The sequence below is a fragment of the Hippocampus bargibanti genome, linkage group LG11 (assembly GCF_051943395.1).
Source record: "Hippocampus bargibanti isolate YZ-2025 linkage group LG11, ASM5194339v1, whole genome shotgun sequence".
Taxonomy (NCBI): domain Eukaryota; kingdom Metazoa; phylum Chordata; class Actinopteri; order Syngnathiformes; family Syngnathidae; genus Hippocampus; species Hippocampus bargibanti.
The window spans coordinates 16,477,323-16,502,365 of NC_142744.1; the positions used below are offsets into that span (position 1 = coordinate 16,477,323).

Sequence of the window (25,043 nt, forward strand, 5' to 3'; positions counted from 1 at the left end):
GGTTTTTATAACTTAGTCGAACTCGCACACACAATTCTTATCCGCTCATCATTACAAGAGATGTGCCGAAATGCTACGACAATAACCCTTTCTGTTATAAGTTCGCAACGTCTCCAAACGTTACATGTAAAAAAGTTGTATTTCACTAAAATAGCATATGCAAATCTCAGCATAAATGTGGGGAAATAACGCTGTACTATACTGTAGACAAGAATGTTCACCTAAATTTCTGGTATATGCACTTGTACTTTTACTGTCAACATTTTACTTTTAGTGACTTTATTTAGGTCGTGGTACAGTTGTTGTAGCACCAAATTTAAGTTCATTATTGCATACAAACGGGACATATTAAGCGTGGACAGAATATCGTTGTTTTGTTATGACAACAAACTCGTAAATATATATTTTACACAAGTAATATGTTTCGTGAGAGGAGGACCACACAAGTAGTCACAATTAGTCGACATGTGACACCTGAGAGCGTCAGTGAGCGGAACAGCGTGACAACAGAACACCTGAAACTCTTGACAAGGAAATCTACGTCCCTGGGACATTTCCTCCTATTCTCAGTAACGGCTGGACTTGGGCAAAGGGTTCTGCCGAGGAAGTATCACGCGTAAATGGCGCAACCCACAAGGACGCGGCGCTCCTCGGTGTTCTGCAGATGATCAGACCCGCGGTTCGGACCTCCAGTGAACATGGAGAAAGAGGTGATGCGAGCTCACCTCCTCGCAGTTTTGCTCGCTCTTATCCTTTGCAGGTGCACGCGTGCACAAGAAAGGCTCAATGGACTCAGTGGTTTTAGTTTGAGCCCTCCGTACTTCAACCTGGCGCAAGGATCTAGGATTTCTGCAACAGCAACCTGCGGGAAGGATGAATTCGGGAGACCAAGGGCTGATTTGTACTGTAAACTGGTCGGGGGACCAACCACTGGACGTTTCACTCAGAATATTCAGGTAAATTCTACAACCATCTATTCTAGAGTAACATTACGAGGGCACTATTCTGAACGTTTCCTGTTGCCCGCAGACAAGGTTTCAACTGCCGGGATTTCTTGAGGTTTTAATTCCATTGTTTCTGAAGGAAATAGCCTTCAGCGGTTGAGTGTAAGGGCGCCACATAACCAATAATGGTAGTGCAACAATAAAGCATCGACAATGCTTTCGTTTCAATGCACTCGAGGTGTGGGTGTGTGTGTGTGTGTGTGTGTGTGGTGGGGGGGGGGGTCTATTTATTTTCTTTAATGTCTAAACTTGATCTCTGGAGACATACTATCTTGCTTTTCCACACTTTTGTTTTCTTTCTTCCTGCTATTTGGGATTACAGTACAGTACTGTACTTGTTTTTGGACCACTCCATGCATGCATGCATTTATTTGTTAGTTTATCTATTTTCATTCATTCATTCATTCATTCATTCATTCATTCATTCATTTGATCATGAAAGATGCCAATGACTGAGATGCAAACTCCGACATGGGATGTCCCAATATTGAGGCTAACATGCCATGGTGCTATTAACTCATTCACTGCCAGACATGCAAAAATGTGGCCACTCCAGTGCCAGGGTTTTGTCATTGTCACTTGAATTACTGGACCCACAGAATATAGAGTTTTAGGACTACATAAACATTCAAAACAGCGGTAGAAACCTTCAACACTCTCCTTTCATCAGAAAAAAAAGAGTTAATTCCTAAATTATATAGGCCTGGAGTTATAGGAGCTTGAAATGAGGGTGGCTGTCCAAAATACAAAATACATATATATTCGTTCATATAGCGCACAGCTGAAGCTAGAACAATGTGCTAACATGGAAAAAAGGGAAATGCTGCCCCTTGTGGAAAACAAAAAAACATTGCCAGAGGCCATGGCCAATGCTTTATTCTCAGCCAGGCATGAAAAAACAAAACCCGAACACATTCGGGAATGGCACTCCATGTCATATTTTCAAGTCCCGAATACTGCATTTTGTGAACTGCAGTGATTGAGTTAAATATGCAATGACATTTTGAAAGTACCCTCAAATTTTGCCCAATAAGTCCATCCAAACATCCATCCATCCATCCATCCATCCATACATCCATACATCCATACATCCATTTAAAGGGTGTTGAAGTAATAAATACACTTTATTTAAGATCTATCATGATCAGAAATTTTCAACTGTTGGTGCTGGGTCTGCAATGTATCGTCCGTGATGATAATAATAATTGTTCACTGTATTAGAAAACAAACAAACCCCAAAAAAACAACAGATGAATGCCTTCTCTTAATGCAGACAGCAACTGTCATTTTGCACGTGCCTCACAACAGCTCCAAAAGTCACAGAAAAACTCTCAGGACGTCATGCATAGTGGCGGTTGATAACAAAGGGTTATATTTAGAAGTTAATGTGATAAGAAAATCTTTGATATCACACAGGGCCAGCTTTGTGACTACTGCAACGCGGCTGATGTGAGCAAAGCCTACCCGGTGACCAACGCGATTGATGGAACCGAGCGCTGGTGGCAGAGCCCACCTCTGTCCAAGGGGTTAGGCTACAATGAGGTCAATGTCACTCTGGACCTCGGACAGGTAAATTGATCATCATCTTGTTTTCTAATGAGTTGTTTTGCAATATCTACAGCTGTTGATTTTGTTTTCACATTTCAGCATGCTTGGAAGGCATTCATTATGGGTTTTAACTGTAGGCCAAAGGACTTGTGGTTTGTTGCAATGCTTTTATTTATTTATTTTTTAACATCATGAGGCTTGGCAGTCATGATCATGTGGGCTATGCTTTTCATTTATGCCAAGAATCAGATTTGTGCCTCCGGTGGCTTGCAAACATGATCTCGTCATGACCAGTGGATCCCATGGCAGGAGTCTGGCTCGCGGCCAGTTAAATTTGCACCTCACGACCAATTATCCACTGCGAGGAAAGACGGCAATTCTCTGGTTTGGGTTTAAGCCTGAGAAAAATTTGAAGACTGAAGGCATTGCGTTGGAGACCTGAATGTTGCAGTTATAGACGTTCACGCTGGCACATAATGCAAGCTGGCTGTTGCTTTTCTATTTTAATGAGAACCCTCAGCAAAGACCCCGCATAGCAAAATATAATACGGCGAAATACCCATGGACGCGTGCTTAAGGACGGTCTCTGACTGTCACTACCAGCAGCTTCCATAGTCGAACACTCACACACACCTGTCACACACATTGTTCTTATTATCCGCTGTAATTACAAACAGCACAACATAACACAATACTCACCTGCCACTGTTGTGTTTTGTGTTTGCAGCTGTTTTTTTGAGGCGCAAAAAACAAATATTGCAGATGGCTGAATTGCTAAACAAATCATGGGTGTACCGTTTTCATTTGGCAAAGTAAAGGGGGGCATGTGTGAAACTGTCTTTGTGGTTGCTTGTATACAAATGGTTTGGTCTGGTGTCTCCCCACCCAAGTGTGAAATTAAACAACCAAGGAAGGGGATGTTTGTGTTTGGTTGTATGCCCATGTTCTGCAGACACACAGTGTAGCGAATGAACTGTGGTGTACAGTAAAATGCTTTAACTCTGTGGGTACTCACTTGTCAGGGTCGTGACTGCCAGGTTCAATTGACAGATATAATTTTTTTGGAGTCCGTAGTTTGACAGAATAAAATTCAAATAACTGGTTAAAACTATATACCCCGTATAATCAATATTTTTGGGGTCTTGCTTGCAACAATAGAGTTATGAGTTACAGGGAGACAATTTTCCAATTGTTTTCCCATTAGTACGAGTTTAACTTTACAACAGAGAGAGAAAAAAGAGGGGGTGGAACACTGAATAGATGTTATTATTTTTGTTTCATGATGTAATGCATTGATTTATTTTTAAAAAAGCAACTCATGAAAAATGGCTTTGTTGTTCTGGCTTTTATGGGCTGTCCTTACTTACAATTGTGAAAATTATGTATTTTAATAATCACATCCCACACTGGGGAAATTTGCAATCTACAGCAGCAAAATTGAAAGGGGGGGGGGGTACAAATAAACAAAATAGCCGAAAGGGATTTAAAAAGGGTTAGGTAAACGATTCCTGGCTGGTTCTGAAAACGTTTTCTGATGTTCCCATGGTCACAATGGAGATCAGAATCAGAACCATCTTTCTTGGCCAAGTATGTAGATCACACTAGGAATTGTCTCTGGTAGAACACGCTGCCCCCGTATCCATTATCAAAAGAACATAACAAACACATAAGTATTTGTTATGTCATATATTTAGTATAAACTAATCTAATCGAATTCCTTAATGTAAGTGGCACCTTTCAGGAACAACTGTGAGACAAAATGCAAAGTATCAAGCAGACAGTGGTTCAAGTGAGTACTGAGCTGGAGCTACACTGATTATAACGGGATGCTGTTCCACAGGTTTGTGCACATTTGCAGAGAGCCACTATACCGGGTTACTGTTTGGAGAGTTAATGGCTAGGGGGACGAAGCTGTTTAAATGTCTGCTGGATTTGGTGTGTATAGATCGGTAGCACCTGCCTGAGGGGAGTAGCTGGAAAAGGTGGTGGGTAGGGTACGATGGGTCCAGTCGGATCTTCCGCGCTCTTATCTAGATTCTTGCAGAGTGCAAGATCATGCTCTTCTTGTTAAAGGATAGTTTACCTTCATATTGATTATGAAGATGTCAAGGTTAAATAACTCCAGAATACAAATCAATGCTTGCTCTCTCGATATGATGAAAGAAAACACACATTCTGAAGGATAATTTATATTGTTGGTGCAATATGTGGGCTGCAACCAGCTGAATGACTTCTCTGATTTCTTTCAAGGTCAGCGCAGGTGGCTTTTCTATACGGCTGCCAGCAGATAAATAAGATAATGGCACGGTTGAAGTGTAAACTGAGGTTCAAAGTGTTTTTTTCCGTTTTCTTTTTTTAAACAAGTCGTTTCCGCTGATCCTTTGAAAAAGAGTTGATGGTCTACCAAGTGTAAAGAAACACGTTATTTCAGAGATAAGTATTTCCGAATGTATGCTGTGTCGGTGACACGGTCTCTCAACCGTGACTACAACTATAAAAGTGTGGCAGACGACACTCAAGTTTACCCGGACTAATGCATGCACCAGAAAGGCCATAGTGTTCTCATACTGCAGATCTTGCATGAAATGTTCCTGGTGTGCAGAATCAGAAGAAAAATGTGCAGGATTAATCTTGTGACGCCAGTGTGATTTGGGACTTTTTTTCCATGGGTGGTAGAGCAGCGGATTGATGCAAGTGCCAGCTGAACTTGATTTCCACATCAGTACAAGGCTTACTTCGAATGAGTGCCAATTTAGCAAACCGGGTTCTGCCAAGATGGGCAGACCAATGCGGTAGTAGAAATATCTTGGCGGAAAGTCCATCGAAATCTTTTGTCTACTCAGCCCAAGCAGAATCAAAAGAGCAACTGTGATAGGCCGTCATTGAAGACGGCTTTGACAAATCGCACAACGGCGCAGTGCTGCATCTTGCAGATCCGCCAGTTCGTGCTCATTTGTGAAACGGACTATCCAGATTTACACCACATGTCTTGCATCATTTATACCAGTCATGAAATTCGAGCGCCTTGTGTGACATCATGCACAACTGAGATTTTGGTCTTTGAGATGTCGATAAAATTGGAGTTTCAAGACATTTTGTTGCCACTGTCATATTTATTTATATAGTGCTTAAGATTCAATGATTGTCTGTTTTCTTTGTGTTGTCACATCATTTTTTTTGGTCTTGTATTTAAACATCAAAGGTTGGCCAAAACAAACATGCAAATCAAACCTCTGAAAATGGAGGACACTGATTCGCTGTGGCGACCCCTTGATGGGACAAGCCTAAGGAAAAGAAGAGATTTAAACATCAAAGTGTACATGGGGAAAGTTGTTAAGTTTGCACAACTGTCCATGTTTTTATGTTAATTTTGTGTTTATTATTTCGCTTTATGTTGACTATTATGTGAAGCGCTTTGTTACAGCTGCAGCTGTTGTGAAAGTGCTATATAAATTAGTATTTATTTATTTTGTTTGTTTTTATTTGTTTGTTTATTTATTGCAAATGAATGTATTTATTCACTCACTTGTTAATTTATTTATTTGTTGATCTATCTATTGCGTTTATTTATTTATTCATGAATTTATAAGCGAGCGACCTTCCATTCATACAGCGTGCATTAGAAAGAAGCTGAGTCAATCCTATAATAATCAGAGCTGTGTCGTAACATGCTATATTTGTGTTGGGACATTTCTTTAAATAACTTTATGGGTGAGGCGGCCAGGTAGTCGAGTGGGTAGCAAGCCAGCTTCACAGTGCAGAGGTCGTGAGTTCAAGACCCGGTCCGGCTTCCCTGCGTGGAGTTTGCATGTTCTTCCTGGGCTTGCTTAGGTTTCTCTGGGACCAAAAACATGCATGGCAGCCTGATTGAACACTCTAAATTGTCCCGAGGTGTGAGTGTGAGAGTGACAGGTTGTTTGTTTCTGTGTGTCCTGTGATTGGCTGGCAACCAATTCAAGGTGTACCCAGCCTCATGCCCGAAGATGGCTGGAATAGGCTCCAGCACCCCCCCGCAACCCTAATAAGGATAACGTGGTCTGGAAAATGGATGGATGGAACTTTATGGATGAATTGTAATTGTCAAAGTTGTTTAAATTTTGTAACCTTTTTTTCTTAGAATGTCACTCTTAGTTACTGTAGGCAGAGCCAAATTGTACCTGCATGTTTTGTACATGAAACAATTGGCTGTTCCAGTGGTGACAGTTCTTCTTTTCCTTTTGGCTTCTCCCTTCAGGGGTCGCCACAGCGGATCAATGTCCTCCATCTAACCCGGTTTTGTGCATCATCTTCTCTCACACCAGCTACCTTCATGTCTCCGGCCTGGCAGTTCAAGGCTCAGCATCCTTCTCCCGATATAGTCACTCTTTCTCCTCTGTGACAGTTCACAGTCAATAATTTCAGAGTGCTTTTGACGTTTTCTTGAGTCATTATATCCTAAGGTAACTTTTTGTTGGGTCCATTTTTCTGGGTGTTCTGCCCGCCTTTGTGGTCAACTTAAACCACATCTGTCGCCCTCCCAATACAAGCTTCCAGGAACACTTGTCATGGTGCAACAATCCACAAACAGCAGTCAGGCCATTGTTACCGTAAACATTGACAGCACGCATCTATGTCCAGTCACTTCATTTTTCTCGGGAATGTATTTTAAGAGGCCTGCATATGCATGCGCTTGTCTTACTCAGTGAGGTGAGAATGTGAGGCTTTGCTCCGTTCAGTGGTCCATTTGATGAGCCATAGCTTATTTGGATACAAGTGCCATTGAAGGACTGTTGGACCTTTGTGGTTTTTGCTTTATAACTAGCTTACTAATCACTACTTGAGACTGTTTAATGGTTAATAAAAAGTTGTGAATGGCTTATGGCAGTTAATAAGTTGCATCACTTTTTAGCAAGCACTAGCTGCTGCTAGGCATACTTGCTTTCCATTGGGATGAATCGCTAATCCAACTGTAACCATGAGATTTGACCGTTTATAACAAACAAAGGGGCCAAAGATAGGGAGCTAAATGCGGACTCACTATTTGGCGAGTAGGACGTCCCTCTTGATGATCTCATTGAATGACTTGTGGTACATTATCAAGCCCTTAGCAACGAGTCACTTAATTAATAACCAATCCGTGAACAATTAGCAAACTCCTGGATGTATGCCTGTATTGTAAAGTGGTCCCAGTATTTTTACAGAGGAACTGATTGGGGACAATGTTGATCATTTATTAATGTATTGCAGTTTTTTTGTAAATTAATCAAGTGTGCATTACATGAATTGTTTTGGTTGTTTGTTGTTATAACAGCATAGTGGGAAAAGTGTCTGTTCAAAGTGGAAATTTTTGACAATGCACCAACTATTTTAAATGCTGAAAAGTGTAAAGTACACAAAAAATGTAGAGACTGTTTTAACAGGAAAGCATCTGACTTGCACTGTAAATCCAAACAAGAGCCAAGTCTTGAGATAATAATGAAAACATTGTATCAATTTGTTACACGCTCGTAGAATAGCTTTTTTTCCTTCATCATTTTTGCATTTTCTTTTTAGTGGGGTCATTGTGACACTATGGAAATGTATACCGTTTCAAAAATGTTCCTCTCCTGACCATGTGTTGGCTTTGTTGCTTTAATTGGAGTGGGGACTATGTAGTTTGTTGGTAATTAAGCTTTCCTTTTATTATTTTCCTCAGCAGGCGATGGTGTTGAGTGTGCTTGTTTTTCACTCTGTGTGAAAAGAGAGGTCGATCAGGTTCAGGTACAGCGAATGGCTTTGGCTCAGCTGAGTGATCTGCTTTCAAGAATGCAATTTTAGGAGCATTCCCCCAGAACCTAATCCCTTCACTCAGGACTCCATTTCCCACCAAAGTTGCTGCGAATGTTGTATTTGCTGCCGTCGCCCCCTTTTGTGTCCTTCCCAGCCTTATTGTGTGTTGTCCTTTCTGTGCTGTCAGGGCTGTCCAAAAGTTTGGTCCACTGCCCCCTACCCACCCTAAAGCATTGCTTTAGGGTGGGTAATACAAATACAAATACAGAGGTGATACATATAGATGCAGTCATTTGTACGTGACTGCAGACAAGCAGTAATCATTAAATGGGCTGTCCTAGAACCTGTGTGAGCAAATTATGAAGCAACTTATACTACCGCTATCAGTCGTGCTGGATCTGATGGAACACCAAATTGCCACTGTCTACTATAATTTATAGTTTTTCATTGAGTCTCATTGACCATCTTTGCCTGGTTAGCTGCAGTAACTGGAAAGTTTGGGCAAGCATTGCATTGGAGAAGATTTCTATTTATTTATTTATTTATTTATTTATTTATTTATTTATTATGTGAACGATGCTTGACTTGTCCTGACCCTACTCTCACCCATGCTGAATGCTGACACTGCAATTCACTCATGACCTCATTAAGGATAGACAATGTTATGTCTATCCTGTAATGGGAATTTTCCCAGCAATAAAGTCTTCTTATTAAGTATTTTTTTAACCCTGTCACCTGGTAGCATGATGAGGTGTCCACTATAGTAACCACTGTCCCAGGGTTAAAGCAGTGGTTCTTAGCCTTGTTGGAGGTACCAAGCCCCACCAGCTTCATATGTGCATTCACCGAACCCCTCTTGAGTGAAAAATAAAATGTGTTTTTTTTCCTTCAAATTCAAGACAGATGTTTTTATTGCTACACAAAATGAGCCATGCATGAACATTACCTTGTTTTAAGAACAAACCCAACACAATGCATAAACTCACAACAAATTACATATCTGCAAATCAGTGTGACTTTTGATGTTGCCTTTGAGAGACAAGTTCAGATATGCGTGGCTTCACCTTGGCAAGTGCCACTCTCATGTCATTTTCACAACAAAGTCTGTTCCTTTTCTTCAATTTTATGTCCAGCATCGTCGAAAAGGATTGCTCGCAGTGATATGTTGTCTTCTTCTTCTTTTCCTTTTGGCTTTTCCCCTCAGGGACAGCGAATCAATGTCCTCCATCTATCCCGGTTTTGTGCATCCTCTTCTCTCACACCTGCTACCTTCATGTCCTCTTTGACCACATCCATAAACCTCCTCTTCGGTCTTCCTCTCGGTCTCCTGCCTGGCAGTTCAAGGCTCAGCATCCTTCTCCCGATATAGTCACTCTCTCTCCTCTGGACATGTCCAAACCATCTCAGTCTGGCCTCTCTGACTTTCTCTGCAAAGCCTCTAATATGAGTTGTCCCTCTAATGTACTCATTCCCGATCCTATCCAACCTGGTCACTCCCAAAGAAAACCTCAACATCTTCAGCTCTGCTACCTCCAGCTCTGCTTCCTGTCTTTTCTTCAGTGGCACTGTCTCCAGTCCAAACATTATGGCTGGTCTCACTACTGTTTTATGAACTTTTCCTTTCCTAGCTGAAACCCTTCTATCACAGAGATATGTTGTAACAAAGGGTATCAAAAAATCCAGGGCTTTCTTGGCAACAACTGGATACTTGTTCATTTTTCGACACCGACACGTTAAGAGCGTTGTTGTTTTGAAGAGTTGCTGTTGAACCAGGCTATGCTAAATTTCAATGATTTTTTCTTCACATCGGCTTCCTTTGTTGTTGTTGTAAGAGGCTTATAAAATAAAAAGTCTTCTTTTATCATGTCGTCTTTCACGTAGTGCACAAAAACAACAAACTTGCTTCGATCAGCAACTTCTGTGGTTTCGTCGAGTTGAAGACTGAATTTTGCCGGACTTAAAATCAGTTCTGTGACTACTTGAGCCAAGATGTCTTTACTCATGTCTTCTATTCTGTCACTGATGGTGTCATTTGAAAGGGGAATTTGGGATCATTTATCTTCGGCCGCTGTTACGAGTATCAGATTCGCCATCTTTAACGCAGCTGGTTTCACCAGTGTTTCACCAATGATGGTGTGTGGCTTGCCCTACTTTGCGATCAGGTAACCAACTTCGTACAATGCTGTGAGGATGGCTTTTGGTAACAGGTACAAATCCTAGAACAGTGGCCCTATCATCGAATCCAGCTCTCTCCACCTCGAATTCAGAAAGTGTTGTGTTCTTGTATTCCCCGTCTCCATGCAGTTTGATGCAGTGTTCCTTTAGTGTTGCTGGTGCTAGGCTAGAGTTGCTCAACTTGGCATTGCAAATCATGCAAATAAGACGCTCACTCCCATCACGTTCCGTGATACATGAGAATGTTGTCCATATTCATGCGACCACTTTCTTCTTTTGACATACAGTAAAGTCTCGTTATATCGATATTCAAGGGAGTCCGAAAAAATATCGATATAACCGGGACTATCGATATATCCGACCCTGTTTGCATGTAATTTTCTCCGTGCGTGCATAGAAATAGTATCGATATAACCGGGACTATCGATATATCCGATATCGATATAACGAGACTTTACTGTACTATGGATAAAATATAAAAGTGATGTACTACGACGACAGTCACACGTTGATTACTGCAAGCTGCTGGCTAGCCTGTTCATTCATTGTGAATGGATGAAGCAGCAGGTCAGAGCCAGGTCTACCTGGCCTCTCTTCTCTCTCTGTATTCATTTTTCCGTTTTGGTACGCTTCTGACTCTATACTGCCCACAGGATTTCCTGTGGTATTTCTCAGTTTTGGCCCGCGCTCTACCGATTGCTAAACGGGCATAACAACGGACGAAATGACCTCTGGGGCCGGACAAAATGTTCCGTTTCCATAATTAACAGAAGTGTGTCAGCGGAGGCTCTGCCGAACCCCTGAGATCCTCTCACCGAACCCCAAGGGTGTTTTTTTTTCTTTCTGAGACACATCCCTATCCAATCATAGTGTATTGTGTTCATCAGGTGCAGCTGGCTTGGTCTACCTCCAAAGAGAGAGACTAGCTGTTAGACGTGCCACTTATTGCTTCAGTGATCTAAGTGTCCGTCTTTAGCCTAGTTTCCTGGGGCGCCAGGCCAACGTGGAAGATATTTACTACAGCCCCCCTGTGTTTGTTAACGGGAAGCTGGGAAAATGCCTCACCGGCAACTGCTGGACTGACTGCGCGTCCTTATAAATCTGCTGCCTCCATTGTGGGGAAAGTATGTGAGCTAATTTAGAATCTTTGCATCTTTGTTCAGGGCCTCCATACAGTTAGTCCATTGTGCTTTTTCTAATAGTGTACAGGTTTCTATGACCCCTTTGTATAATGGTGCAGTTGTTCTGCATTTCTAACATGCCTCTTGTATCAAGAAGCATTAGCATGCAGTGCTATGAATGTATTTAATTTGACTGTTGTAGAGGAGAAAATTTAAAACGGGACATTCAGACATTTTCACGAGCGAAAGGTTGATTGTAGTTCAAGACAAACAGATGCACACACACACACACACACACACACACACACACACACACACACACACACACACACACACACACACACACACACACACACACACACACACACACACACACGCATGCACACGCATACACGTTTTTGTTACATAGTGGGGACATGGTGTGCAAAAGTTTTGACCCGTGGAAACCCAATTTCAAATATTTCAAATATTTCTGAAACTCATAAAATTTTGATTTTAGGACCCACATTTTTTTAGCCTTTGCGCACTCAGAAATCACTTTAAAATGGCATAATTCTTTATTTAATTTTTCCAGGTTTTTCGGAACTCCGTGGGGACTTAACGAATCATGTCAAACCAAAACTACCAGCAGGTGGCCCTTATTTTTTTCAAGAGACAATATTTAGAGCCTGTAAGGTCAGCAATTGTGTTTTGCAGGAGCCATGATCGTATATTTTTTGACAATTCTAAATTTTGAACACATAAATTGTGAAGTATTTTGTTCACATGCACAACTGGGTCCATGCCCCCTCCCATTTTCTGACACGATATCTGACAGAATAATCAAGCACCAGATGTAGGTCTGCCAGGTTCTGTCACAACCAAAAGTTTGACTGCATACAGTATTGGAGATCTCAATGTGCTATTCTTTATTATTTATCTGTGAATTACATCCCATTGGTGCTGCCAGCAAATTTTTGTTTCATAAATGTGCTGAGTTCCAACACCGGGTGTGCTCTTTGTGTAGTTTTTAGATTTGTATGTTTAATCTATGGAAAATATCTCTTGTCTTTTAATTACATATTGACTAACAACCTGTGCAGATCGGACCTAAATGACAATGTTTTAATTTTCTCAATTTTCAATCTAAGTTGCTAGAACAAACACACTTTTTCTTGCATATTTATTGGATTGGACTGGAATTTCCTTTATTAGTCTCGCAGTGGAGAAATTTACATTTCACAGCAGCAAAGTTATGAAAGAAATGAAAGTACAAAAGCAAAATACAGAAGCTGCTGGAAAGGCAGTGACTCTCGTGGCGCCGTCTTGAAGTCAAAAGAACAAAAAAACTAAATAACAAATAACATGACAACTATAAAATAGATTGAAGAGAAGCAAGTAAATTAACACTATTCACATACCAATTTCAATGGCAGCCTCCGATCTTTTTAATAATTGAAATACATCAACCTGGAATTTCAAACATTCAAGACATTGTGGTTAGAAAATAAATACAAATTGCTTTCATATTAACAACTGCGTGTAAAACGTTCAAGATTGAAATAAAAGTGCTGGACAAAATTGGTGTGTCCAGAAGTTAAGTCGACAAATATTCAAGAAAAAAAACCACTCAATATGTTGAAATAAAAGCTATTGTCTCTGTGTTGTATTGAAATGTGCCAGAAACAAGTGCACTTATAACACACATAAAAACAATGCATTGTTGCAGCTGCCAAACCTTAGTTTCGGACCTAACCTTAGCTGTGTTTTGCGGATATTCTGATTAATTTATCAATGCGGTTTTTCACGAAATATTTAACTCCCTTCCAAGTTGTCCCTTTCAATTCTTCTGGTGAAGCATTAATGCAGTTCATGCATTCGTCTTTACCTCTCTATCTGACGAATTACATCTGATCCTCTGAAGCGGGGGTGGGCAAACTTTTTGACTCGCGGGCCGCATTGGGTTCTAAGATTTGACAGAGGGGCCGGGCCAGGAGCATTTGTTTGGGCCAGAAATACTAAACCTAAAGCATTAAAGGACAACCGACGCCTCCGGACAAGTTATGTCCATAATTTGTAAAATCACTGAAAATGACTTCGACTTCCACAGCATATAGCTATAGTTTACGTTTTAAGACTCGCGCTGAATATTCATGAAGTTTTGTTTTCGAGTTGATGACGATCCCCATGTGACGTCACGTTTGGACCGCCCCTGACCGAGAAAGCGACACACAATGCATTTTGCGGTACTTTGTTTACTCTGAAAACTTCGGGTTGATCCGTGTTGATGGCGAAATTAGAAGGAAAACATAAATAACGCGATGGTGAATCATTGCGTGTTGCACCAAGACTACTATTTGATACTAGTTGACACAAATTCCCAGCAGACAAATCAGCCCATTTCCAACGGAGCTTCGGCGCCATCTTCTGCATTTTCTGGGTGCTACATTGCTGTCATTGACGGCTCAAATTGAAATGGGAGGATTCCTTGAATCAATTGCAAACATTTATGCTTTCCTCGTCAGAACTATTTGAATCATATTCATAACTGGATGAGTAACAAGAAAGCATCTTCTCCGAATCTGAAGCCATTGTTTTGATTCTCGAGTAAGGCAAGACATCTTGGCGTGACGTCACGAACAAGGGGGTGGGACCTTCTGAAACTGGCCATTTCCGGATTCATTTTGAAGTCATTTTTATTGGTGTTTTTCATTTGACTAAAAATATCAGCCTGCGTGTTTTGGGTATTTTAGATGCTATAAAACGTTTTTCTGATCTCAGTAGGAAACCAAAAAAAAAAAATGGTGCCGGTTGTCCTTTAAACGTAGTACAGTAAAGTCTCGTTATATCGATATTCAAGGGAGTCCGAAAAAATATCGATATAACCGGGACTATCGATATATCCGACCCTGTTTGCATGTAATTTTCCCAGCGCGTGCATAGAAATAGTATCGATATAACCGGGACTATCGATATATCCGATATCGATATAACGAGACTTTACTGTATGTACAAAGCACAGCACAGTAAGAACACTACAACCCAATTTATTAACTGTCTTTCAAATGTGAAAAATATCCCTGATCAGTTAATAAATTTGTCTCAAGGAATATGCAAGATATGGCGTTTACATACTATTTCGCAGATACAGTAAAGTGTCGTTATATCGATATCGGATATATCGATAGTCCCGGTTATATCGATACTATTTCTATGCACGCACAGAGAAAATTACATGCAAACAGGGTCGGATATATTGATAGTCCCGGTTATATCGATATTTTTTCCGACTCCCTTGGATATCGATATAACGAGACTTTACTGTACTTGGAGGAGGAAATGGAACTAGATTAAAATAACATATGCAATGTGATTAATCAATTTCGCGTCTGTTTTTAATAAGTTTCCATCGAAGGGGCAAAGTTAAAGAAATCAACATTTATTGAAAAATGGAATCACTTTCAACATTCAAAACATATTATTACACAACTAAATATTCCAGCTCAATAATACCTACTTGTGTTAAATTCCGCAAAATCATGGATGGCTTGTCCTGACCGCGCGCTCTACAAACTCTCCACTGACGCCCTCGCCTTCACGCGCAAACAATACACGTGTACCGTCGCCGAGCACACAGACATAGGCTACCTGCAGTTGAAATTTGCATACTCGGCACGGCAGCCAATCAGAAGCCTGCTTCTTTCCTCCGGACTTTCGCAAGCGGTCTAAGGTCTTGCATTTACATATTATTTTCCAAAATAGATGCACAGAACCTCAGCCCAGAAGAAGGATTCAAAAGAAGCGAACAACGTATGTGACGATACAAAACGTAAATTTACATTAAACCGTGACTGTAAATTGTACGTGAGACTTATGAAAGGGGCTTAGTGGCTTGTAGCAAGCAATGCAAATGTTGCATTGTGCACCATGATGACAAATGACTACTGCAGCTAAATCTGCACTGTAGATTTGTCGTACATTATACTCTTTCATAATTGCCACAGTTTCAGTGCAGATCAAACAGACACATTTCCCCTTGAATTCTTTGAAGAAATATTCACTCTCCCACCGTTAGTAACGGGTAAATTTCTTCTGGGATTGGCCTTTTTGGTGGAGCAACTGCCTTGAACAACAGTAGCTCCCCCTGGTGTTAAAACTTAGAAGTGCAGGCAAAATTTGAAGTGCGGGCCATATTCCATTGTGTTTATAAAATTTCTTGCGGGCCAATTAAAAATGGACTGCGGGCCGCAGTTGGCCCGCGGACCGTAGTTTGGAAACCCCTGCTCTGTTGTGACTGGGAGCTTGTGGTCTTGCAAAAAAGAATGTGTTTTCATCCAGTATCCCACATTTATGACGAGTATTGGCAAGTAACATCATGGATGTCTGCACTTCAGGTGTAAGGAGAATGGGAACCTTTCGCCCTCGTTTACCTTGTATTTCAATTCTTTGGAAGTGCCGACAGAGTGTCCACTCAAGGTCAGACAAAGCCAGCTCCACATCCGGATGTGTCGACGATGTATCTCTCAAAGTAAACGCAGTAAGTGGCATCTTAGAAATTTTCCCTTCTCTTCTCCGGTTGAAAAGGCTAATTTCGCAAAGTGTAACTTTTGCAAGTTCTCCCTAATGTTTCCTACTTGTGCCTTCTTTGAGTTTTGTTTGGTACACCTGTCTTTGGACCTCAAGATACTCATGCATCTTTTTCACATCTTCAGTAAAAGCCAGAAGTTGTGGAACATTCCATTTTGCCTCACGCAGGTTTCTGAGGGACTTTGAAGAAACGCATTCACTCCATCTGATGCCACAGATTTGTTTGAACACCCGTGCATTATTAATGGCATCGTCATCACCTGAGATTAATCCTTCACATTCAATAATATTTGCAATTTTCCTGAGGTTGTGGCCTAACTTGAGTGCTAAGGATGGTATTTCGAATCACATGAGGGAAATTTACTGGGATGAAGAAATCCACCAGATTTCCACCAGCTTTCCATTTTTCTACCCCTGTAGAAGCAGTCGTCCTGTCTCATGTCGTCTGTCTGATGTCTGATGTAGTCATGTTTTGAGACATCTTGCCCATGTTTATTGAAGAGGTGTTCCCCAAATTTCAGAATCCCATTTTCGTTACGCATAGCATTTGTGATTGCATCTTGATGCATAGCAAGCACCATTTTCCAAAACTGTTCATTTACACCATCTGGAACTGGCTGAGCATATTCACACAAGGCCTGAACCCTAGTCTTTCCTGGTTTCAAATTTTGCACATGCATGTTTAAGTGACACCTCTGCATGTGCCTCCACATTGCTCTCCTCATAAAGTAGCCCTGACAATTCACACAATGCATGTAATCTTTGGCTTCCACGGTTTTTTTGGATTGCTGACGAGGTATCAACATTCCTTGACCTTCACGAAGAACGTCATTGTTATGGGCACGATTCCCTTTATTTCTAATAAGATCCAGTTGGATTCTTCTCTCCTTGGAGCCAGTTGGAAATTGAAGCACATTTGCCACTTCATGGGGTATCTTTGTGTTGTGTTATCAAATGGCGTGCAATTTTTCTGTAAGGGTTGGAGCAAAACACACAGAAGTGAGAATTGTTGTAGAGCCTGCCACCATCCGTTTTCCTTTGAAAAGTCATGACCTTCATATCAGAACCACTGGATGAAGCTGTTTGCTGGTGTTCTGAGTCAGATGAGTCGGCCCAAGTCACGCGTCTTTGTGTCCATGGATGGCTTGTCCTGACCGCGCGCTCTACAAACTCTCCACTGACGCCCTCGCCTTCACGCGCAAACAATACACGTGTACCGTCGCCGAGCACACAGACATAGGCTACCTGCAGTTGAAATTTGCATACTCGGCACGGCAGCCAATCAGAAGCCTGCTTCTTTCCTCCGGACTTTCGCAAGCGGTCTAAGGTCTTGCATTTACATATTATTTTCCAAAATAGATGCACAGAACCTCAGCCCAGAAGAAGGATTCAAAAGAAGCGAACAACGTATGTGACGATACAAAACGTAAATTTACATTAAACCGTGACTGTAAATTGTACGTGAGACTTATGAAAGGGGCTTAGTGGCTTGTAGCAAGCAATGCAAATGTTGCATTGTGCACCATGATGACAAATGACTACTGCAGCTAAATCTGCACTGTAGATTTGTCGTACATTATACTCTTTCATAATTGCCACAGTTTCAGTGCAGATCAAACAGACACATTTCCCCTTGAATTCTTTGAAGAAATATTCACTCTCCCACCGTTAGTAACGGGTAAATTTCTTCTGGGATTGGCCTTTTTGGTGGAGCAACTGCCTTGAACAACAGTAGCTCCCCCTGGTGTTAAAACTTAGAAGTGCAGGCAAAATTTGAAGTGCGGGCCATATTCCATTGTGTTTATAAAATTTCTTGCGGGCCAATTAAAAATGGACTGCGGGCCGCAGTTGGCCCGCGGACCGTAGTTTGGAAACCCCTGCTCTGTTGTGACTGGGAGCTTGTGGTCTTGCAAAAAAGAATGTGTTTTCATCCAGTATCCCACATTTATGACGAGTATTGGCAAGTAACATCATGGATGTCTGCACTTCAGGTGTAAGGAGAATGGGAACCTTTCGCCCTCGTTTACCTTGTATTTCAATTCTTTGGAAGTGCCGACAGAGTGTCCACTCAAGGTCAGACAAAGCCAGCTCCACATCCGGATGTGTCGACGATGTATCTCTCAAAGTAAACGCAGTAAGTGGCATCTTAGAAATTTTCCCTTCTCTTCTCCGGTTGAAAAGGCTAATTTCGCAAAGTGTAACTTTTGCAAGTTCTCCCTAATGTTTCCTACTTGTGCCTTCTTTGAGTTTTGTTTGGTACACCTGTCTTTGGACCTCAAGATACTCATGCATCTTTTTCACATCTTCAGTAAAAGCCAGAAGTTGTGGAACATTCCATTTTGCCTCACGCAGGTTTCTGAGGGACTTTGAAGAAACGCATTCACTCCATCTGATGCCACAGATTTGTTTGAACACCCGTGCATTATTAATGGCATCGTCATCACCTGAGATTAATCCTTCACATTCAATAATATTTGCAATTTTCCTGAGGTTGTGGCCTAACTTGAGTGCTAAGGATGGTATTTCGAATCACATGAGGGAAATTTACTGGGATGAAGAAATCCACCAGATTTCCACCAGCTTTCCATTTTTCTACCCCTGTAGAAGCAGTCGTCCTGTCTCATGTCGTCTGTCTGATGTCTGATGTAGTCATGTTTTGAGACATCTTGCCCATGTTTATTGAAGAGGTGTTCCCCAAATTTCAGAATCCCATTTTCGTTACGCATAGCATTTGTGATTGCATCTTGATGCATAGCAAGCACCATTTTCCAAAACTGTTCATTTACACCATCTGGAACTGGCTGAGCATATTCACACAAGGCCTGAACCCTAGTCTTTCCTGGTTTCAAATTTTGCACATGCATGTTTAAGTGACACCTCTGCATGTGCCTCCACATTGCTCTCCTCATAAAGTAGCCCTGACAATTCACACAATGCATGTAATCTTTGGCTTCCACGGTTTTTTTGGATTGCTGACGAGGTATCAACATTCCTTGACCTTCACGAAGAACGTCATTGTTATGGGCACGATTCCCTTTATTTCTAATAAGATCCAGTTGGATTCTTCTCTCCTTGGAGCCAGTTGGAAATTGAAGCACATTTGCCACTTCATGGGGTATCTTTGTGTTGTGTTATCAAATGGCGTGCAATTTTTCTGTAAGGGTTGGAGCAAAACACACAGAAGTGAGAATTGTTGTAGAGCCTGCCACCATCCGTTTTCCTTTGAAAAGTCATGACCTTCATATCAGAACCACTGGATGAAGCTGTTTGCTGGTGTTCTGAGTCAGATGAGTCGGCCCAAGTCACGCGTCTTTGTGTCTGTGGCTTAGAGGAATTGGCCAGGTAGAAACTTGATTGATTCGTGAGGTTTATCCGTGTCCAGGGTAGAAGAAGGTGTCACGTCTTTTTTTCATGTGAAGTTACATGTACTTTCCGTGGGTTGGTCGAAGGCACTTTCCGTCTCTTTGTCCTCTTGTTCTTCTGCTGCTCTGTTTCTTCTACCGAGCTGTCACTTGTTTGTTCTCCAGGTTTGAGAACATATTCAACATCAGTATTGTCAGAACTCGACAGAGAATCGTCCATCGTTTTTTCAATCATTTTCATGTTAAGCTGAAAGAGGGAGAGACAGACAAGGAGATTACTAACCGTCTCCTATACCACTGAGTTGACACTGTGATCATTGTGTGGCTTTTCATGGCAGTCAAACTTGTACAATGAGTAGATGACAATCACATAAAGATGTTTGTTTTTTTCACGTTCATGACTGCAGCTCTGTGGTGACTCCTTTTGCCAACTGCCTAATTCCAACATTGAGTCATGGTGAAAAATATACCAGACAAAGGGACTCCCCCGCCCTACGCTGTCCACCTGTTCCACGCACACACACACACACACACACACACACACACACACACACACACACACACACACACACACACACACACACACACACACACACACACACACACACACACACACACACACAACAGTTGCATTGATGCATTGTCACCGCAAGCCTCCGACTGGGCTGATCCGCCATGACAGAAGGTGATGCCTCCTTCTCTTTGAATGCCATTCCTTCCTTCTCACATCAGACTCTCAAAGGACTTATACGTGTCAGGATGTAGACTTCGTCCTCTGGTCTCTGACGTGGCCTTGAGTTGAACTCTGGCTTCTTAACATCATTGTGAGTGGAAACACATCAGATGAAGACACGGTGCAACCTCACCAATTGAACACAATCCGTTCTGTGACACAAATACGTTCATAAATTAGTCTTATTTTAATTCAGAAACATCATTACATAGTGACTGATATGTAGATTTTCAGCTGTTGTTAAAGCGCTGTATAAAATAAAGTGATGTAGAACTTCATTCTAAGTAAAGGAGTTCCTTCCACTGATTTTGTGCCATTGATGGGCAAAACATGAGCATGACTCATGTTTTTTTTACGATTCGCAGCAGGCTCAGTCCTAATTCCCGACTAAAGGCTTATTTAAACTCATGCGGGCCCATGGCCATGCCAACATCACTGCAGCAATGCCACACACAGTTTGCCTTTATACTCATGTGCAACCCCTGTGTTGTTTTGAAAATGTGTTGAGCTGGTATTGGCCAGTGTGGACATTTGAAGTCAACAAAAACAAATAAATATGTAAATAAACAAAGAATTTCAAACCACTCGACTGTTTCTTGATTTAAGAGTACATTACAGTTTCTTTTTTAACCAAACTAGCATCAGCAATAGTTGTCATAGACAGACATGAAACAATCTTTTCAAGCATGTTAACAAAAGCACTTAAAAGTGTCTCCGCCCGACCTTACTTGTGATTGATGCCAGCAGGCTTAACGTGCATGAGGTTGCGCACGAGGTGTCAAAATAGGTCAGGGGGTATGTTGTGACATGTACTGACTGTTTGACGTGCGCCTGCATCTCGGGTTACTGACCTTGCACCCCCATTAAAACGTCACATATACAACACGTAAAGCATCCAGACAACTGTTAACCTCATGACACGTCAGCACAAAAAAACCCTTTTCTCTTCCTTGTAAATGCCTCTGATGAGCACTGATGTGCTGTCAAAACATTCCCGCAGTGGCTTCCCCCCCCATCTTCCTTGGCATGCCAAGTACTGGATATATTCGTGTGTGTATGTTGTTGTTATTTCAGAATTATTATTGTGTGCTGTGATAAATAAGCACCCTGAAGTGTGAAATGCTGCAGGGCAGCTCCTCCCCTGAGGCAGTTTCTCACCTGCAAATTAACATTTGACAGAAATTCAGTCATCTACGAAAGCGAAAGACACACTAATAATGTGAAATACTGCACATTGAAAAGGTGTGTCAGATAATGCTAGCATGTGCCTACGCTCATAAAAGTCAGTTTCTAGTCAGCTGTTAGTGTGATTCACAGTCCTGCAAATGAGTAGTAGCAATTTCTAAAATGTTTTTCTAGGAATAGGGATATTGAAAGTCTCTTTTAAATGACGTGAATGGTGAGAAAAGCTGTCACCAAGAAATACATAACACTGGTTACTACAATACAGCATAACAGGGGAACAATAACATCTAATGATATCAGCGGAGTGCAGTAATCTTCCACAAATAAGCATTGCAATAGTATCATTGTTTTATTTTCGACATGAAGTGTGAACACATCAGTTGTAAATAGTTAGCCAAGTTCCAGTAAATTTTGCTGAGCCAAATATAATAATCTGGATAGAAATAAAGTTTTTGAGTGAGTAGATGTGTGGTCGACAGTAGATGTATCGTCAACATAAAAGTGTTCCAGGAATCATCCATCCATCCATCCATCCATCCATCCATCCATCCATCCATCCATCCATCCATCCATCCGTCCGTCCGTCCGTCCGTCCGTCCATCCATCCATCCATCCATCCATCCATCCATCCATCCATCCATCCATCCATCCATCCATCCATCCATCCATCCATCCATCCATCCATCCATCCATCCATCCATCCATCCATCCATCCATTTTCCAGACCACTTAATCCTGTTAGGGTCGCAGGGATGCTGGAGCCTATCGCAGCCGGTTTCAGGCAAGAGGTGGGGGACACCCTGAATTGGTTACCAGTGAATCGCAAGGCACACAGAAACAAACAACCACCCACTCGCACACTCACACCTACGGACAATTTCGAGTGTTCAATCAGCTTGCTGTGCCTATTTTTGGAATATGAGAGGAAACCGGAGGAGCTGAAGAAAACCTATGTGGGCCCGCGGAGAACATGAGGGAGGCCGGATCTGGTCTTGAACTCACTAACTGCACTTTGAAGCTCATCATTTGACTCCACTGGGCCGACCTGACCCAACAATGTGTTTTTATTTTCTTTTTTTTTAAGCGAGCTATTGCATAAATTTTAAGAAAAATCCGTGAAGTTACCAGGAATAAGGTGAATTCTCTTTTTTGGTTCAAAATTTCCTTCTGGTTCATTGAACTTGCACCAGATGAAAATATCAGAATTGAATGAAACGTCCAAATTGCCCGTTATCTGTTTTATCCCCATATTCTATTAATGCATAAAATCTGAAATTGTTTTCCTTTTAATATTTTTCTTCTTTTTCATTTTCATCTTAGAATGAATATTGAGAAACATACTTTTTCTTTTAGTTTCTCTTTTTTCTTTATAGATAAAAGAACAAATGATCCAATCCCGCCCTTTTGGCTGTGCCACTCACCCTAATTAGAGAAAAACTCCTCCCATGCAACAGGATGGGCAAATAAAGTCAAACACCAGAGCTGAAAATAGAACCGTGGCTTTACAGAGGAGCTATACCCATTGCCATCAATTAAAAAAAAAGGCCAGGAAGTTGAGGGGGAAGAAGAGGGTGTTGGGGGTTGGGGTGGGAGCGACTCAGGGTGGTCAGAGACGAGTTGGCTGGCATGCAGATCCATCTGAAATTCCGGACATAGCGTGACATTCCTGCCCCCTAACCTCATGCCTCGCGAAGCCGAACGTGCCGCCACGTTCGGGACCCTGTCACTAGTCGTAACTCACCATGGTGAAAATCTTCTCTCCCGTGTGATAGATACACAACGGATTAAGGTGTTAGCCCCAAGTTAGGCCCCAGCGTCTCAACGGTGTCCTTTCATGAGCGTGGCTCGGCTTGGGTTGTGCTACATTAGGGCGCTGCACAATTTATGCAACCAACCTCATATAAAAACTCTTAAATAGGCTAAATGCGGCTGTGTTTTTGATGTCAGTGACTTTGAAAGGAATGTTTCAGGAAAAGACCAACCCTGATATGACATTGCCCGCTTTCGTTTCTCTCCCTGGAACTTCGCTCGGGCCAGTCTAAACACAAGCTTGAAACAACCCAGCGCCCACATAGTTTTTGAAGTGGGTTTGTTATGGAAGAAAGAATGGGGACATAAAGCTTATCAATTAATGAGTACATCACTTGAGGATTGGTTCCCTCTGTATTTTTAATCATTGTAAGTCACTTTAGACAAATCTGTGCTTCCCACTGTTTAGGAAGTCTTTGGGGAAGGGCCTCTGCTGTTGCTTAATATGTGAGTTTGTTGCTGGAAGGGGGGGGGGTTTAGACAAACAGACAAAAAACAGTTACGTCTTGTGACGACAGTGTATGATTTGCTCTCTCAACAAAAAGTGAAAAAAGTGCTTTTTATTGTCTCGTGCCCTTGTATTTCATGACTGGCTCAGCGGTATGTCGACTAGGGGTCAATTTCACTGTGACAAGAGCACCATCATTTTTTTATCACACCGGAGTATAAGGCACTCCCCCAATGAATGGTGTATTTTCAAACGTTTTACATATATAAAGTGCACCGGAGTATAAGGCACACCTTCAATGAATGACAAAAGTTTCCCAAATATAATATACAAATATATAAAAGTTTTCCAAATCTTAGGCACACTACTGGGGCTACGCATGAGTTCTTCTACAGGGGGAAATGGATTCAGTGGCTGCTGACCATAGTTTCGGGACCTATTGTGGCTCAATATTACTTTACATATAAGGTGCACCAGGGTATTAGGAGCAGAGCCATCTTTTGAAGAAAATCAAGACTTTTGGGTGCACCTTATACACCGGAAATTATAGTACAGTCATCGTAAAAATAATATCTGCTTTCAAGAGAAACCAAAGCTTGCCTGATGTGGTTTTGAAAATCAAAGCAATGATGGAGGCTAGAGGAGTGCGGGCCTGCTTTGAACGCAATGAGGGAAATGTTCTATAGAAATTTGTGCAAATAAAGGAGCACGCAATTTTCACTTCATTAATCACTTCAATGCCAAAGAATTTTGAAAGCACTGCCTGGTAGCGGCCACTTTTATTGATTGACATGTTAAATATTACCTTGGGATCATTTCCAAGTGTTGACGTCCCAAATCTTTTTCTCCACTGCAGCTGGTGGTCAAATGTAGGTGAGGCTTTTCGTTCCGCCTCCAAGACACACACAGCCCATGCCAGACGACAACAAAGAGAGCCTTGACGAGCATCAATTCCTTGTCCATTGTGTCACACTCCATCAAGCTGATGTCACCTGCCTGTTGAAGCCGTGCCACAGACAAAATGGAAATCTGCTCTTTTGCCAGAAACAATCACAGACATAATGTAACGAATGGCCTTGTCTGCTTTTGATGAGCGACAGTGATAAAGGCCTCAGGGAACATATCATGTGGGCTTGAGTTGAGCTCTTTTCGCAAACCTAGTATCCCTTCAGCTGCTTTTATTGACTCGTGAACCCTTTCAGGGTCACCTTATCATGTTGGCGTCATGATGCATCAAAGGGCTAAAAGCAGTCGCGGGCCTTCAGTAGTGCTTCGTCTGAATCAATCCACAGCTGTGACTGTAAATAAAAAGTGTGGTGTGAGTTACTAGAGCAGGCCTGGCCG

General features: G+C 41.7%; 1 protein-coding gene across 1 annotated transcript in view; it reads left to right on the forward strand.

Annotated features, from left to right (window-relative positions):
- The first annotated feature begins 572 nt into the window (after window positions 1-572).
- LOC148891801 (laminin subunit alpha-3-like) overlaps window positions 573-25,043 on the forward strand; it is a 120,180-nt gene continuing 95,709 nt past the window's right edge. The window contains exons 1-2 of the mRNA XM_089008182.1: window positions 573-956; window positions 2,421-2,573. Coding sequence (XP_088864308.1) covers window positions 699-956; window positions 2,421-2,573 — 411 coding nt within the window. The 5' untranslated portion in view covers window positions 573-698. The remainder of the gene's footprint in view (window positions 957-2,420; window positions 2,574-25,043) is intronic.